Source organism: Phoenix dactylifera, chromosome 1, assembly GCF_009389715.1.
Source record: "Phoenix dactylifera cultivar Barhee BC4 chromosome 1, palm_55x_up_171113_PBpolish2nd_filt_p, whole genome shotgun sequence".
NCBI lineage: Eukaryota > Viridiplantae > Streptophyta > Magnoliopsida > Arecales > Arecaceae > Phoenix > Phoenix dactylifera.
This window is the reverse complement of record NC_052392.1, coordinates 11,319,752-11,337,539: the sequence shown is the minus strand read 5'-3', so window position 1 is coordinate 11,337,539 and position 17,788 is coordinate 11,319,752. Positions and strand designations below refer to the sequence as shown.

At 39.3% G+C, this 17,788-nt stretch overlaps 2 protein-coding genes across 3 annotated transcripts in view; one reads left to right on the top strand and one right to left on the bottom strand.

The window, feature by feature from the left end:
* Positions 1–14,866, top strand: part of LOC103721770 (kinesin-like protein KIN-7I) — a 37,130-nt gene extending 22,264 nt beyond the window's left edge. For both annotated transcript variants that reach the window (XM_039126445.1, XM_039126447.1), the window contains 13 exons: positions 703–816; positions 902–988; positions 1,067–1,270; positions 1,364–1,534; positions 3,292–3,498; positions 3,626–3,715; positions 3,804–3,941; positions 8,763–8,860; positions 11,697–11,775; positions 11,849–12,010; positions 12,174–12,293; positions 12,379–12,450; positions 14,358–14,866. In XM_039126445.1, the coding sequence (XP_038982373.1) occupies positions 703–816; positions 902–988; positions 1,067–1,270; positions 1,364–1,534; positions 3,292–3,498; positions 3,626–3,715; positions 3,804–3,941; positions 8,763–8,860; positions 11,697–11,775; positions 11,849–12,010; positions 12,174–12,293; positions 12,379–12,450; positions 14,358–14,579 (1,764 nt within the window). In that variant the 3' untranslated portion in view covers positions 14,580–14,866. The remainder of the gene's footprint in view (positions 1–702; positions 817–901; positions 989–1,066; positions 1,271–1,363; positions 1,535–3,291; positions 3,499–3,625; positions 3,716–3,803; positions 3,942–8,762; positions 8,861–11,696; positions 11,776–11,848; positions 12,011–12,173; positions 12,294–12,378; positions 12,451–14,357) is intronic.
* A 478-nt stretch (positions 14,867–15,344) lies between these two features.
* Positions 15,345–17,427, bottom strand: LOC103717190 (pentatricopeptide repeat-containing protein At3g25210, mitochondrial). The gene has a single exon (XM_008805478.4). It carries the CDS (start codon positions 17,371–17,373, stop codon positions 16,162–16,164), a length of 1,212 nt encoding a protein of 403 aa, XP_008803700.2. The 5' UTR covers positions 17,374–17,427; the 3' UTR covers positions 15,345–16,161.
* Positions 17,428–17,788: the final 361 nt, after the last annotated feature.

The following is a 17,788-nucleotide window of genomic DNA, read 5'->3' as shown; positions in this document are numbered from 1 at the left end:
TACTAGCTCTTACATGCTTACCTTCATATTTCTGTTGCTCAGATCAACTAAGAGGCCAAATTGTTAACATCATTGGACATTGTAGCTTTTGTTCTGTGCTAGTTCTGGTTTTCTAATTTTCATTACTGCTACTAAATTTGGGAAAATCTGTTGAACATGCTGTTTTAACTTGTGTTGATACATAAGATTACATATATGATGCATGTTGATTAACATTGTTATCTTCTAGGAGGTGCACAATTCTGATCATGCATAAGAATAAATGGTTTGGTACAAAATTGTGAGTTAATGGTTTGAGGTCTTATCAAGAGAGAGCAGTGGTTTAGAACATGCATGTCCCTGTTAGGGCACAGTGATTGACTTCTGTGATCCTAGATGTAATTAAGTCGCATACAACTGTTCCTGCTAAGAGAAATAAAGTTGCTTTCTTTCTCCATGTTCTTAGCTTCATGACAGAAGCTGGCATTGCTTTCTTCATAAGCTTCTCAAAGGTTTGTGTTGTTTATGGCATGAACTTTTCAATATAGTCCACCTAATCTTTGTGTTCCCCCTGTCATTCCCAGTTTACCTTTTCTTGTCTATAGCTTCACATTATCAATATAGCCAATTTGGTTGTGTTAGCTATCTAAAAATTTCTTAGAGGTCTATCTTGCATGCTTTTCCAGGTTTTATGTTTATCTTAACCTTGTTCATGTTATGAAGGAACTCAAGTCATTTGCTAGTGAAGATGTGGTGCGGTTCAAGTCCATCATTAGCGGGCATGAGAAAGTATGCAGATTTATGAGGAAAAGAATTGATGAACTTGAGCTAGAAAAGGTGTAATTGAAATATCTCGAGATTTGGCTCATTACTTGTTAAACGAAATTTTTAGGTCTTGACACAATGATTTGGCTCAATGCAGAACCTCTTGCACAATCAATCTGTTGATCAACAGAAACAAATCCAGGAGCTTAAATCTGATCTGGATAACCGCGAGAAGGCTATGGCTGTTAGTGACTATCTATTTATCCTCATTTCTTTTCTTTGAGAAAATTGTGCTATGGTAAGGTTTTTGATGATTTGTCAGGAGCATGATCTTCAACATGATTTGGAGAAGGATGAGCTCCTCTGTCGAGTCCTTGGTCTCCAGAAAGAAGTATCATGTTTATCATCTTCTTGTTTAACAAAGGAAAAGGAAAGCCTGCGAAAGGAGCTTGAGAAGACCAAAATGAAGTTGAAAGACACAGAGTCCAAGCTCAAGAATGCCATCAAGGATAAAATAAAACTTGAGGTTTTTTAGCCCCTGCCGTTTCTCTCTACTCCTTTTCCAATCATTTGCTTGGTGTTGACCTGTTTATGTTGCCAAAAAAAAATCTGTCCACAGAGTGAGAAAGCACAAGCTGAACGGGAGATAAAACACTTGCAAAGTCAGAGGGCTATTCTTGATCGTGATATTCGGAAGCGTGATTCTCTCATTGATAGAAGGCGTGAGTCAAAATCAACTGATTTTACTAAGCCAAAAGGAGTTAACAGTGCAGTCGAGCAAGCTCTCCAGGTGAGGTTTACTGATCTCGAATGGTAGGACTGAATCTTGAAATTGTTCTATAGGTCTGTGATCTGTCATTTTACATATGAAATGGTACATTAGTCCAATATTTTTGTTCACCCAGCAAAAGACTTGTTGAGCTTGTTGGGCAAGGCTACCCAAATTCATTTTGCAACAGATTTGTAATTTAATCATGATCTGTTTCTCAAAATAGTACAAAACATATCAAGCGTAAAGGCTAGCTAGTTGGTATATTCTCCAGCAGTATATATTATTTCAGCTGTTGTGGCTGTTGGAACTCACTTATGTTCCTTATATTGTTTGAGTAGATTTTCTTGAAAGTAATAAGTAATTTAATGTTCAACGCATCAAATGAAACAGATAGTGTTGTTTTCAGTCAGACTTTGTTAATTATGTTCTCTAAGAACAAGAGTTAAGTATAAATATAAATATCAGCTGCATTGGAGGCCAACAACCCAAATTTATATCCATCATCTGTACAAAACGACCGGTGTAAGCATTTTATAATAAAAAATTTAGATTATGGATATGATATACATGTATTTCCCTTTTTCACTTCTGTTCAAATAAGGACAATAGACTGAGGGTTTGCTGAGGAAGAAGCTATTTGAGTATTGTAGGTTTATGTGATGAAGTTCCCTTTTTGTGTTTTGAAGTATTCTAGTATTAAGGTTTATTTTGGTCAGCTCTGAAAGCTTTAACCTGATATACCTTCTATGATGTTACAGAAGTTACTACTAATTTCTTCCTGCAGTTTTTAAAAGTGCCATGATGGCTTTTGGTGGTACTCATTATTGGAGTAACCTAAGGCTATCTGACAATATCCGAGCACCCTAGTCTATTGCCAGCAACTGCCCCGGAAACATAATACAGTCACCAGATCATCTTTGACTTCATTTGTATTATCAATATCATAAGATGTCTCGAGGTACACATGGTGTACATTTTGTTCAAGTGCTCACTGACAATTAGGAACGCTTCAACTGTATATTATAACCTACAAAATCTATACCAAACTCAGTAAAGTATATACTGAAGTCATAAATAAAACATAAAAAATAAAAAATGCATATCATTGTTGTTTTAACTCCAATAGTAGAAATTGTTGAGCTTCCATGGTTGTTCAGCTTACTGAAAGGCTTGAGATTGGGTATAGCATTTTGGATAAAATAACCTTTTGGGAACAATTATTCAATATTTTATAGTTCAATTTGATTTTTTGAGAAGGTGCAGTTGATATATCCCACTTCCACATTAGCATCGGCATGTTTTTTATATGAGAAGTATAAGAAAATTATATTTTATGTTAGGATCCTGTGGTATGTTTGATAGTGGAGTTATGATTTTTTGTATTTTAATGGATGTGCGTCATGGTTTGTACATACATCTGATTTTAGATTGGTGCAAGTCTCATGGCCCCATCATGTTATAAGGATCTGGCTGCATAGATTTTAATCTTGATCCAATATCGAAGTTTGTAGTGTTTGTGTGTGGGAAACCATTCATGGTGGCCTCAGATACGTCTAGTGTCCAAGCACACAGCCACCATGACAAGGTTGATGAGAACTATTAGTGATGGTTATTTTTGTAAATGAACACTCAGGATGAGGCTTGCTTATCTTGGTTGATTGTGGAGCCTCAGTCTTTCTGCTAATACTCATGCTTGCTCCCTTGTATTCATGCAATCTATCTTCAGTCAAAATTTTAATCAATATTTTTTTGGACATTTCATGTTGAGCTTTTAGGAAGACTACCAAAAGCTCGAAGTGCACGCTTTTGAGATGGAGGCTGAAATTGCTTCTTTAAAAGAAGCTTTGATAAGTGCAATTGGAGAAAAGGAAGAAGCCTTTGCAAGCAATGACTTCTTGAACGCAGAACTAGAATCTTTTTCTGACAAATTGAATGAAGCAGATAGCAAAATTAAATTGTTAAACGAGGAGGTCGCTGTTGTGGTATGCTTGATTGTATCTCCTCAAATTTATTGGAGCAAAGCTTCTTCATTCTTATTATTGTCAGTGTGCTTTTTTCTCAATTAGTTTTTCTTTTTCATGCAAATAATTCATAGGCTACATTTTGCAGACACAAAGGTTGCATGAATCTGAATCCTTTTCCAAGAAATTGGAAGCTTCTCTTGATTCACTGTACAAAGAGAAAGAAGAGATGGCAATGGTGATCAGATCCTTCCAAGTACCTCAGAGAGGAATGCTGCTTTCATATATTTTTATATAGCGCCTAACTATTCTCATTTGATATGCAGCAACTTACAGATGCCCTTCTCGAAGTGGAGGCTGAAAAGTCAACATGGTCAGCCAAGGAGAAAGCTTTCACTGAGGCCAATGAGAGATTAAAGATATCCAATGATGAGATTTTCAAGTTATCAGAAAAACTATCAAAGGTATTCTTAGATATGACTTATGAGCATCACCTTAAGCCCTGGTCCATCAAATTTGTTTCACTCTAGGGTCAAGTATAGTAAATCTATTAGCTTGAGTTAGCTTTGTTGAGCAAGCAAGAACATTCTTAATGCTGAAATAGAATGGGAACTGTAGCTTCACTGTAGCTGTGGAATACAAAATGGATATTCTATTAACTATTGGGATATCATTGTGAAATCTATTAAAAGATGAAGGGACATTTTAATTAATTTATCATTTTTGTCCATAGGAGAACAACGGGAAAGCTTCTAAAACAAAAAAAATGGAACATGAGAGTAACATGTCTACTGTGTAAAATTTATCCTCCTGAACTAAAGATATTCTATCTCAAAGCTAAACTTTATTTATAACATTATAGTTCAAGTGAAGACACAAGCAATGATCACTTTGTGTATTGGAAATAATTATTTGAAGACCCATGGCACGATCACTTCGTATATCTTCCTGAAGGAAGAAAGAAAATTTTCTAGAACATGGGTTCTTGTCATTCTTCTCTGTTTTCCTAATACTTCCACTAAATTTCAAGTGATCTCTTTGTATCATTGAGGTTAATCTTCCAATAGATCATTTTGCACCAATATGTTTCTTTGACCTTGTCTCATTAAATATTATACTTCAACTCTTTATGATAGTTAACTAAAATCTATTGCTGCAGGTTATAGATGGATGGTCTCTCTTTTTTTTAAACCTAAAAAAAGAACATGTTTGAAATTGACAAATATAGAATATAGAGTGAAAACCATGGTCTGCCGAACCGGTCCGGCCTGAAACCGGTACCCAGACAGCATGGATACCGGTTCTAGCTGTTCGGGTACCGGTTCCAACTATTTTTGGGCTGGTATCGATCGGTACGCATACGTACCAGCTGCGTACCGGTCTTGTACCGGTCCGTACCGGCCGGTTCGTACCGATACATTTTTTTTTTAACCATAGCACGTGCTGTGGTGTGAGAGCACGTGGCCCGAAAGCACTCCCTCGGGGCAGAGCACCCGCATGAGGTTCCCCCCATGTTTTTCTGTGCGCGGTTCAACCGCGCGCGGCGCGCTTTCATGGCATGCGGACTCGATTCCCCATGCTGGGAGTCGCCCCGTGCGCGATTTCCCCGCCTCGCGCGGGCCACAAATGCCGCCAGCTCTGGCGCGTCCGCGCGGACGCGAACCAAAAAAAAAAGAAACAAAAACATAGACCGGTTCATACCGGACCGGTTTCGGTACAAACCGGTCTCGAACCGGTCCGGTAGGCTATCGATACGTCTACCAGTATCGGTTTAGCGTACCTTGGGGAAAACACTTTATTCAAATTGATGCACATGATTTCTTTTTTCCTAATGTGAAAGTGTAAGTTCTATTCCTATTATTTTTCAAGAGATGTGCAAAATTGATAGATACGTCATTTGCAGATAATATGTTGTCATTGTTCGATCAAGAGTGTTAAACATGAAACTAAAGTATGGGAAAGCTTTGAAAAAAGCCTAAACTTAAGTAAACTAATTACAATGTAATATTAGTGGAGATATTGACAACAATGAGGGTTTGGTCAAATTTGATAGCCAAGAAGCACTTGAGTAAAATCATTTTCTTTAGCTGGCAAGGGTTCAAAGAATCAGGTTTTACAAAATTGGTATAATAACTTTCACAATCACATTGTTGATTCAGCTTTGGCAGACTATGTTGGATATATGTACCAGATTGTAATACAACTTGCCAAGGAAAGTCCTTTTGTTATCTTGGATCTATGAGACATAAGAATGGAGAAACGAGCAGACAGATTTAGTAGTATCAGAGTAAAGTGGATGTAGTGGAGAGTTGCTTCTTGTGGTGTTTGAAAGTTCACACTTAAGGCTGAATGAAATATTCTATAAAGCAACTGCAAGGCCTGCAATATGTATTCATTAAGAATGGGCATTTAAGAGGGTCCAAATGTATAAAATGAAGTAGAATGAACAAGTTGATGTGACTTAGGAAAAAGGATGCATGTTGGCAGAAATAATTGAGGATAAAGTGTGTGACATGGTTTTTAGTATGGACCTGGAATCCTTTGAGCAACCACCATGCAATTATTTGTCATTTCACGGAAATCTATAGTCAACCTTTTGATCAGTTTTGGCTTCGATGAGTGTTTGAAGCATGTATATAGTGTTTGATGACTGTAATTAGTAATGATCTTAACTCTTAAGTTTTGTGGGCAACCTAGGAATGCGTCACAATGAGTGGAAGTATGTGTTGTGAGGCCTTTAAGGCATGCATAGATAACTACATAGTTTTTGCCTCAGTTACAGTATTAAACTTGATATGGTGACAATCCAAAAGTAGCTATACCCTGATGGTAAGAAATACTCTAAAACCTAATAGTTTTCAGAGAATTTCCTTGCTTATCTTTAGCATATCTAATGGCATATACATAAAGGACTAGCTGGTCTTAACTGCTGAGAGACAAAAGTGTTTTTTCTCTCTACTGGTCCTCGAGTACACATATCTATTACTGATCCTTTGCAAGATCAGGATGAGACCTTTCTGAATTGCTAATCCATGTTAGGTCAACATCAAGAAGAGATGGGCCGTGGTGGTCCCTTTTGGACTGCCCGGATCTCATAATTGAATACAAAGTTAGATCTACATTGGGTATCACCTGAATCCCCCCGTCTATCCTCCTGAGGATAAGTTTGGTTTCAAACTCCGATTCGAGCAGGAGTACGCCACGCTCATTTGGCGGAAAGAAAGCCTATATGGCTGGTTACCTTTTCTCAGTGTCAAGCAAGAATGCTGGTTGAAGAGAATATTCCCGATCATCGCATAAGCTGAGCTGGGAATTCAGCATTAGATCATCGGCTAGCTGACCCCAGGGCTTTGGATATTCTGTATCTATCAACTCACCATGTTGATGGAGTATTAAATTTAACTTTATAGCTGACAGTTTGTATATCTATGAAGAGACATCAATTTGCTACATTGAACCTGATATTTTCTGCAGCAGTGGAGGCTTTGGAGTTTGGAGGGATGAAAATTTTCTCATGAGCAAGTAGTCAGGAACTACAAACACATTTTTATTGTTCTCCGCAATAATTTCTTTTTGAACTTTGAATCTGAAACCTATTGGAATCACATTAGAGGTGGAGACCTAAGAGAAGATCCTAGGATTCATGTTTTCGTTATATTCATTCTTTATGGTCTAGAACAAGGTTGGCGGAACCGTCTCAAACCATCCTGTTCGGAGCTTTCTGAGCCATACCGGCGGCTTACCGGGATGGTTCTGGCAAAGAAACTGAAACGCCGTCGTCGGAGAAGGAGAAGGAGAAGGAAAGAGAAGAAAAGAGAGAGCGAGCGGGGGAGGGAGGGAGAGGAAGGGAGGCCGGCGGACTTCACTTAAGAATCATGAAAACCAGCGCCGGCCTCCTTCCTTCTCCCTCTCCCTCCCCCGCTCTCTCTCTCTTTTCTTCTCTTCCAGGTCTCCTGTGTCAATACAGGCTTGGCATGGCATGGCATGGCGCAGGCCCGTATCGACTCATGCCATCGGGCAATCGGTACGGTGCCCGGTACCAGCACAACAGATCCTAGTCTAACAGATCTTAGTTTATGTACTCCTAATAGTCTATAAGAGTAGTCATACTGATCTTAAAGGCAATTTTTTATTCTGTTCACTCACAGCTGTTAACACCTGTTCTTATCTCTTTAACAATTGGATCCTGATTAATGGCAATCTTTGTAGGATTAAAATAGTGGAAGTCACTTTTGACACCTGGAACCATAACTTCTAATTAAGAAATTTTTTCATATTTGATTTTTATCCTAATAATATGGCCTCCATGAGAGATGCAATATGTTTGTTCATGGTCATATATGGAAAGATTAATCTTCGTGGTGAATACTATTGCTTTTTCTGAGGTTAACATTTTGCACTGGTATCATGAATGTAGCTGTTGTTCTTTGCCTATCAACTCTTAGGGAAATGATACAGTTCATTAGCAAGATCATTTTTAACTGGGATCATAGTAGAAAACCCCTTTTGACAAACAGATACAAGCAATGAACAATTAAGATCATAATGGTCTGGTGGAGGTGCTGTGGCAGGCAAGTTACTATAGCTTGTTTGTGCAGTAATGTTAAATTCTACGGTCAACTAGTGGTAATGGGGTCTGGTGAAGGTTGACTCTAAGAAGAATTGGCTATCGCTTGGAGGAATAGACTTGTTGGATGGATTATCACTGTAGTTAATTTAATGTTTTTTTGGCTTCTGGAGGTGCTTGTTCTATCAGATCGAATAGGCAGGTCGTTGAGATTATGCATCTCATTTGTTGCCATCTCCTTCTTGAAACAACAGCTTTTGGACTCTTTTCATATCTATGTATGTGTACGTTCATCCTTATATTTTATATACAGAATCCATGTGAAGTTGCCAATTCAAAAGTCTTGATGCAGATAAGAATATTAACCTTGTTGGCTTTTCATCAAGTAAATGGTGGTTTGCTAATAGTTTGGGGTGTGTATTTGTGTGCAGCTCACTGTCATTGTGTACCTGAATCACTGCTAATCAACTAGTAATGTTTCAGTGGTTGAATTTAGCAACTGACCCTTTGATACTTTTATGTCTATACTGACTCAGTTTGCTTATGCATGTTTCTTCTATGTAACAATTCTAGGATTATGTCATTCTTTAGATTTTGGCATCCATGTTATTTCTCTTTTAACATAATAAATAACAGATGCAAGATTTGCCTGATTGACTGTGAACTTACAGTAGACATTTCTAGACATTATTCTTATCATGGCAATTCTAAAATATAGGTGAAACATGAATTGGAGTCTTGCAGAGAACAATGTGGGGTATTAAGGGAAAGATTGGTTCTTTCTGAGGAAAATGCAGAAAGAGAGAGAGAGTGCAGGTTAGTCAGCTTTTAATCTGTACCTTTTGCAGGAAATGCAGCCTACATTATCTGAAATATAACCATGTAACTGGTTTTTATATGCACATACATTACTTGATTCAAATACTTGGCAATAATTTATTGTTACCATTTGGAACTGGCATGCATAGAATTCTGGCCATTTCCTATTATGCTTTCAGTAAAAAGTTCTGTTCTTTTTGTAATGCAAAAAAAATCATGTTCATTTTGCCAATCTGGTCTATAGCTGGTTGTAAAGATCTATTCAATCCTTCCATGGGGCATCCTCAAGTCTGACCCCATATCTTAAGGAAGGTCATGGATTTTGTGATGATCATTAGTACATGCTCTTATTTGTTCTCTGTTTAATCATAACTATTTATGTCCGTGCTGCTACTTATTTAGATCACTCTATAGTTTTGTGGATCATCTATCAAGGAAAAGAGAACAATTCACTAAATGAAAACAGAATCAGCTTCTGAAAATTCCAGTAAATGGGCAAGGATTTTTTTTTTCTTTTTTCCTTTTTGTGAACTTGCTTCTTTCAAGAGCGAGATAAAGTAGTGAAGTCTAGGAGCGTTATATTCCTGGCAACTGGCCACAATAAATTTGCTTTATAATTTATTCTACTTCAGATTCAACTTATTAGGTTTCCTTATTAACCTATTTTCTTCCCAATGAAGCTCCTAGTCTGAGTTAGCATTTCATTATAGGACTTCAGTATATATGCAATCTTTAGTTGTTTTCACCCACTTAATCAACTTAAAATGGAACTCAGTTTCATTACTGCTCCTACTAATAATGGAAGAGCTCTCTATAAACTGACAAAACTACCACCACAAGGCCTTAAATGTACAAATTACTTTCATCTTGTTGAAAGTTGCCACATGATTTCCATACATTTACATGCACAATGACATGAATGTCTTAGTGGAGATATATCAGTGAATGGGGAGATGCATTCTAATATATGGCCGCAATAGTGCAGTTGCAGAGAACCTCCACTATTGCAGCATTAGTTTCCGTCAAGACTCAGTCATGCACTTAGACTGTCAATAAAACTTCCAGAAGCAGCACTAGAGGAGGAAAAGGGAAGGCTTCAAGGAATGATCTGGGTCCTAACCTGTAAGCATGCTTGGATGATTTGGAGCACTGTAGCTGGTGGCTGAGATGGGGAAGAAATAATATTGGGGTCAACCTTTGAAGTTCCCAATATTTGGTAGCCAACCTAAATGTCCTAAGTAATGGCCAAATCTTGATGCCTTACTATCAAGATCAGGCATTCTAAATGTATGGATGCGCGTGTAGAAAATATGTGACCTCCAATGCAGGGATAGCACCTCTTAAGAAGAATCTATGGGGTGAAAATGGTACTTGCAAGTTCATCCGTCATGCCTTACAACCTTTGCAGCTAGTTGACTTTGCTAGACAATTTCATTGCAGGTCATTTTGTTAGCCATAATACTTTGTCACCAGTCTTGGCGGAATTTAGTTTTAAGTGTTTATTTGATCATTTCATAGGTTTATTTAGTACTTCGGTATCGTCTCTGAAGGCTTGCTTCAATACCAGACCACACTGCTAGTGACTTCTCTTAGGTCTCCTGTGGGCTATGAGATAGTATAAGCAGCTTCTGTGGTTACTAATCATTTTGTGGATTGCTTCTCTTGGTAAGATACATGCTCAACTGCATATATGCCGTCACCCTGTTTCACATCCTCGATGTTACTTATTGGCTGTAGTAATCTCCAATGTTCAAGGTCTTTCATCAATGCTTGGCTATCCTCAAAAATCTCCATAGATTAGCTTTTATACTAAAGTTTGAAGTTTCCGAGGAAATTGAACATCCAATGTGGATAGCTTTTAGCTGGCAGTGGCAAAAATTGACTCTATTTTATAGTTTTAGCTTTCATGATGGAAACTTTAAAAACCATTCATAAAAAATTCTGACCAAGACAAAGTACTTGAAATTTAAGTGATATATGCTATCTTGGCTTGGTTTATTTTTATTTTTGTATTTTTGTATATTATTTCAAGTTTTGACTAAATTGCTGAAACTTTATCTGAAAGTGACCTTTTATTGTTGTAGTACATTTTTAGGCTTTCCTTTTCCTGGTAGTGGTCTGTTATATTCTGCAGTTGTTATAATAGTTGGACTTTGGAGTATGACCCACCATAATTTTGTGAACGGGAATGGTAGGGAGGGGTGTGGTGGAGGTAGGAAGATGTACCTTGTGTTTTCCAAAGTCACAACTTCATTCTTTTGCTCTTGAACTGCAAATAGACAAAAAAGGGTCCTTATATGCAGTTAGTCTATAGAGGGTGGCATGGCACGCCATGCCAAACCGAACCGATGGTACAAGGCATACTGTACAAGTTCAGTACCAATGCATGGTATGGGGAATGTCTCGACACTTGGTACGCTGTAATGTCTGTGCTTTATAATTTTTGGTATTCTTTTCTCTTATATGATCATGCATTACACTATTGCATTAATACACATGCATACTTCTTGCATGATGTGCCCTCGGTAGGTTGGCCCTTACACTAGCAACAAATGAGGCCTATCTGTTCATCATTGCTCACTATATCCCTCTTTGACCAGCAATTTTTGAACGTGCTTCCAAACGTCGATGAGGGTCAGCCAGTTTTTCAAAAGCCTTTACAATATTCTGATAGTTGAAGCTTTCTATTCAAAGAACTAAAATTTATTTACTTGTTAATTCGCTGTCCAGGCATGTATAGTGGTGTCTGCTTTGCTATTCTATATATTTATCCATCAATAGATATGTCATTGATTTTTAATGCATTAGCATATGATTTTTCTCTGTTACACAGCACAGTAAAGCCTCCAGAGATTGCTCAGTTAAGAATTGAGCTTAAACAATGCGTATCTGGCAGTGCTGAAGATGAAAATGTGAGTCTTTCTGCATCCAACTTGTTTACTTCCAATTTCAGGTAAATTTATATAACTTTTGATACACATTCAGTTAAAGTCAAAATTTGAGCTGCTGTCATCGGAATACCATCATGCTTATGGAGAGGTGCAGAGATTGCAAGAGCAATTGATCATCCTTACGAGAGAAAGAGATAAATTATCTCTTCAAGTCGAGGAGAAGGATACAGGATCTTTTTTGTTAGAAGATTACCAGGTTTCACCTGTCTTAACCCATACACAGGATCTTTTTTGTTAGAAGATCTTTCTTGTACACTTGTTACAATAACCATGAAAAGAAAAAACTTTCCAATTTCTTTATCTCAGTCCTGCTTATGCTGGTTTCATGATACACCACATAACATTGTCTGACTGGACAGAATCTTAAGAGTCAGCTTCTCATGGTGACAAGTGAAAGAGATGATTTGACGTCTAAAAATGAAGAGCTGAACGCAGTAATAGTTGAAGCAGAAGTTCTTAGGAAAAAATATGATGACATGGTAAATCATCTGGTTTTTCCTTCAAGTATGAGCTTGGCTTATTTTCGCTAATTGCTTCCCAATACTGCATTTCTTTTGTCTTCAGTTGCTGAAAGCTAGAAGAGACTCAGATGAATTTGCAAGAAGGATCTCCAGTACGGAAGTCAAGATGCATACTGTGAGCTCTCTTTTTCTCTTTCATGTTGACATGTATGAAAGTGTTATGACAATAATTGTGTTAGCACAAGTAAATTAATGTTTTCTTTTCTCAGAGCACACAAGCATATTAATGTTATGTAGTCTTAGTGCACTTGTTATTTGCAGATTTGCCTGAGCGAGAATTATATTTTCCTGTTGTTTCATAATATAACTTGAGAAGTATGAAAAGTACACCTGACAGGCTATTTTCTTTGATGTACTTCCACAACATGAAGCAGAAGTAACTAGTGATTTCCTACTCATAGTCATTTTTTAATCTTGATCAATTTTATAGTTGATAACACTATGGATGTTTGTTTGTTATCTTTGAAATGGAGAATTTAATTTTCTTTTATTATTTTACAACATGTGTTCGTAGCTGGAATAATTTATGTTGATTTATGTATTTGTTGCATGAACGAAACTCACTAAGGGTTGCTGCTAGCTGTTAAAGAAGATTATAACTTACTGAGTAGAAATAAATTGAACTTGCTCTAGCATACCACTATAACTTGGTTGATACTCAAGACATGCCTGAGCTACTCAGGCATTCTCTATTCTTAATTAATAGCACAAGTCTTTGTGCAGTTGCTGTTTTACTTTTCATTGACTGATGATCCATTTATACTTTTTATCCATGTTTTCTTAGCCAACAAGTTTTGTATGGATGGCTATTGCCAATCATTTGCTTGCTTAAGTTATCATCATACATCAATATCTATACAGATATAAACAACTTATTGTAATTTAGATGTTGCATCAGAATATCATTACAATAACTAACATATCTTAAGACATTTATTTCAGCATTTATTCCTATCAGGGACTCTGTCCTCAGATAGCATAATGTTTCTTGTGTCAGCTCACACAAATTCCATAAGTGTTTCCATAGGTCTATCTATCCTAACGTTTCCTACCAGTATCAGCTCATTTCTTTCCCAAAGCTCCTCAATTCGTAAGTTATACATGCCCATCCTACCTCATCCAATGCTTAAGCATTTTACCCATTTAGTGGTCCAGCTTTTAAACTGTTTTGTCTCACTCGGTTTCAATTATTGAAAGAAGACCTTTATATTTTAGTCACATCCATCTCAGCAATCTTATCTTTACTGTCCTGATTTGTTATACCCTCCAACTAAGTTCGAGGAAAAGGAAAAGTAAAGATTCTTACCTCTTTTGGCTTGTTACCAAGTGGTGCTGAGCTGTATTGACCCATGTGCTGAATGGTAAGACCGGCACTATTTTACACCAAGTAGCTCACCAGTAGTTGATAGACCTAATGCGACTGCTGGTATTGGCCTGGCACAGGCTGATAGTTAAATCCATCTTACAAATAGCCACATTCCAAGTGTGATATGTTTCCATTTTTGAAAATATAAAGTATGCTTGAACAAATGTCCTTCATTGAATGTAACATAATACTCAAGTCATTACTTCTAACAAATTCCTAGTTCCATATCACAAAATTGAGGGTATGGATTTTATCATTTTCCCATTTGTTTAGGACAAGTTTTCTTTACTTACAAATACTGTCATATTAATCCTTTTAAATTTTATCAGCTTGTAACTGTGTACCACATCAAACAACATGTCAAACAAATTCTATTTGTCTTTAAGGATTTCTGATGGCCATTACTTCTAACAAATTCCTAGTTCCATATCATGGAACTGAGGGTACGGATTTTATCATTTTCCCTCCCATTTGTTTGGGACAAGTTTTCTTTACTCTACAAATATTGTCATATTAATCTTTTTAAACTTTATGAGCTTGTAACTGTGTACAACATCGAACTCACGTCAAACAAATTCTATCTGTCTTTAAGGATTTCTTATAACTGAACTATGTCAGCTAGTTTTCATGAATTCAACTCAAATTCGTATTTACAGGAAGCTTTGAACTACAATAAAGAGAGGACGAAGCTCAGAATGCGGCTTCGCTCAATGCAGGCAAAGTTAGATGCACTCCGTGTCAGGTACAATGAGGTGATGGATGAGATGGGTCTCATGAACAAGAAATTTGAAGAAGCATCCACCAAGTTAAAGAAGCAACTTGCCTCCTATGGGGTTGAAATACTTCGCCTAAAGAAGCAGCTTTCAACTGATGACTGAGTTTTGGTAGGCATCATTATATGGAAGAATAGGATCCCTAATCTTGAAGCAATCCTTATAGACTTGTGCAAAATATTTTCGGTGGTTTTTGTCATGGCTACAAGTGGGTATAAGTGCCTGGGTAATTTTACAATATGTGCATTCTGCCAACACTAATTTTAAGCCTTGTGCTTATCAGCGTTTTGCATTCAAATCAATTCTGCATTTTCTGTTTTTTTTTCCACCAGGTGTCTTTTCTATTATATGAACTATAAATATCGTCAATGTCATTCTCAAAAAAAGCATCTCCAGTTCAAATATTTTTCCTTGGCGGATGATTCTCCAAACTATTTTTACTCGAATAGGTTGTTCACAGACTTTCAACTACACAATTAGCATCATGAATCTCTCTGAACTTGTTCATGAAATACTTGTGGGTTGTTAGTTGATGATGCCATCTGTCCAGATGGATGTTGCTATTATTCTGTTACCGACTCTCCCTTGCCTATTCTTTGGCGAGCTTTATAATTTTGTTCTGAAAACTTCGTCCACCTCACATTGCTACAGGGCCCAAACCTGGTCCCGAGATTTTTTTTTACTACTTGCATGCCATGTGACGGTATTCACACGTAAGTGGCCTCTGTTTTCTTTTTTCGTTTTTTTTTGTGCGTTTGGGTTTTGGTGTTGTGTTGAGTCCCAAAGCATTTTCATTGAGGGAAATGATTAAAAACCCATCGGTAGTTTTCTCCTTGTATATATCATGCAGAGCTGCTTTGTTTTGCCTTGTCAAAATAAAACCCTGAAAATTTCGAAAATAAAGTAACATTACAAAGTTTAATTTGCATAAATTCCTCCATCCTCAACTCATAGACCATAGTAGTACAAAATGTATGTCAGATAATTTGCGGGAACTATTTGATATTTTAAAGAAGAAAATTACAGCAGGAAAAGCGGAAACGTTTGACAGCAGCTTGTCGCGAGAAAGAGTTCCGGCAGAATACGAGATGGAGCAATGCCTGAAGACAAATTTGGAGAAATGCGGTCTTCTCAAAGGATCAAATTTTACTCGAAATAGCTCTGATTCCCTTCTCATATTTGGCCAATGCATCCCTACGGAAACCTTGAAAGAGCGCTGCATAGTGCAGAAGACCAAGCAGACGTCCGAATCATCCAGATTTTGTAGAAGCTGACATGACCAATATAGTTCCTAGCAGCAGTGGGCTTACCGAATCTGCCAGGCCGTACAAATTCCTATCAAATTATTAACCAGAGCAGCCACCATGTATCACCGATTTCTAGTTTTATCATCAAACCTCTCTCTATAACACTTTTTATCTGGTTTTCCAGATCTTATTCCAACATCTGCTCCCAAACCATGACCTCGATTACGGATACAGCAGCTTCAGCTCGGCGGTAGTTATTCAACTGTGTACAACCCCATCTGGACACAGCTCCAATTGTACCTGCAAACTCTCGTCTCTCAAGAGTCAAAAGTAGATGATATCCCAACTAGAACAGAATAGTAGGGGCAAACCATCAATCTTTCTTTTTGAGATGAGCAAGCAAATGAGAGAGGAATCCAACGCCATGTTCGAATGTTGAACTAATCATGAGGCTGGCAGAGCCAATGCAGCCCATCCAGCAAATCGGAATACATTCTCCGGTTCATCGCCCCCCTCCTCCCCAATTCCTCGAGCAGCTCGAACGCCTCCTCCGTCCTCCCTTCCCTGCACAAGCCCTCGAGCAGGGTCCTGTATGTCAACATATCGGGGGCCATCGAATTCGCGAGCATATCGAACAACACCTTGATCGCCTCCTCGAACCTCCTCTCCAGTGCCAGACTGCTGACCAGTGCCATGTACACGCTGCTGCTCGGCACCAATCCCTTCTCCCTCATCTCTTTGAAGTACCCCATTCCTCCATCGATCCTCCCTTTCTCGCACAACCCTTTGGTAATGTAGCCGTAGGTGAACTCGTTGGCCTCGCACCCGTAGAGGCCCATCTCCTTGAAGACCCGGATGGCCTCGTCCATCTCCAAGCACCTGGAGTAGGCCTTGATGATCAGGTTCATGGCGAAGGTGTCGGGGATGACCCCCGAGGCCTTCATCTGCCGGACCAGCGACCGGACCGCGTGGAGGTAGACGTAGGAGACCGGGGGCTTGTTGAACCGCCGGAGGATGGCGCCGAGGAGCATCGAGTAGGTCTGGAGGTTGGGGCGGCAGCAGGCGGCGGCGGAGGCATCGCGGTGGCGCTGCTGCATCTTCTTGAAGACGTCGAAGGCGCGGGAGAAGAGGTGGCGGCGGGAGCAGCAGAAGTGGATGGCGGCGTTGAAGAGGGCGAGGTCGCGGGGGCAGGCGCCGGCGAGGATCTCGTCGACGAGGGCCTCGGCCTGGGAGAAGCGGCGGCTGGTGACGGCGATGTGGAGCATGGCGAGGTAGACGGAAGGGGTGTGGCGGTAGCCGCGCTGGAGGGCGGTCCACCGGAAGAGGTCGAGGGCGAGGTCGGGGTCCGACTGGGCACGGAGGGCGGCCTCCACGTCGTCGGCGGCGAAGCCCGGGCGAAGGCGCTCCACCCAGCTCTCGAATTGCTTCTCCAGTGGGGTGCGGGTCCGACGGCTAGGGTTAGGGTTTCCGTCTGGGTTCGGGTTTGGAGGGGCAGGGTTTTGCTCTTCTGAGGAGGGGGCGGAGCAAAGGGCGCGGGAGGATCCGAGGAACGAGGTGGGACTAAGGCTAGGAGGGCCAGGCGTTTGGGCTAAGAGGCGTCGTTTGGTCTCGGATAAAATGGGAGAGAGGAAGCGGTAGGAGCCGACACCCATTGGCTACGAGTCGGAGAAGACGACCCAGCTGGTTCGTTACGCGCCCCCAGGGAAGAGCGGCGAGGGAAATATAAATTGGAAATCCTAACTGGGCTTGGCCCAGTCGCGCACGGCCTATTTCGTTGCGTTACATAACATAGTTTATAAGAATGCGAATGAGAATACGCCAGACTTCAGTCACCAATACTGGGTATAAAATGATTTGAGTCCCTGCAGGATGTGAGGTAAGAATGTCCAGGTTGCATTCAAAGGCATTCTAGATAAAGGAACGAGATCTTATCTTATTTCCGCTTCCAATAAACCAATGAAATTGCCATCCAATTTCTTCCCCACATTGACTAATGCTTCCCATGGTGGAGAGGAGCTGATAGGGAGGGAGTAAGAGGATCGATCACCATCAAATTTGTACTGAGTA

Coding starts and splice junctions, on each gene's coding strand:
- LOC103717190 (XM_008805478.4), bottom strand. CDS start 17,373: ATGGGTGTCGGCTCCTACCGCTTCCTCTCTCCCATTTTATCCGAGACC.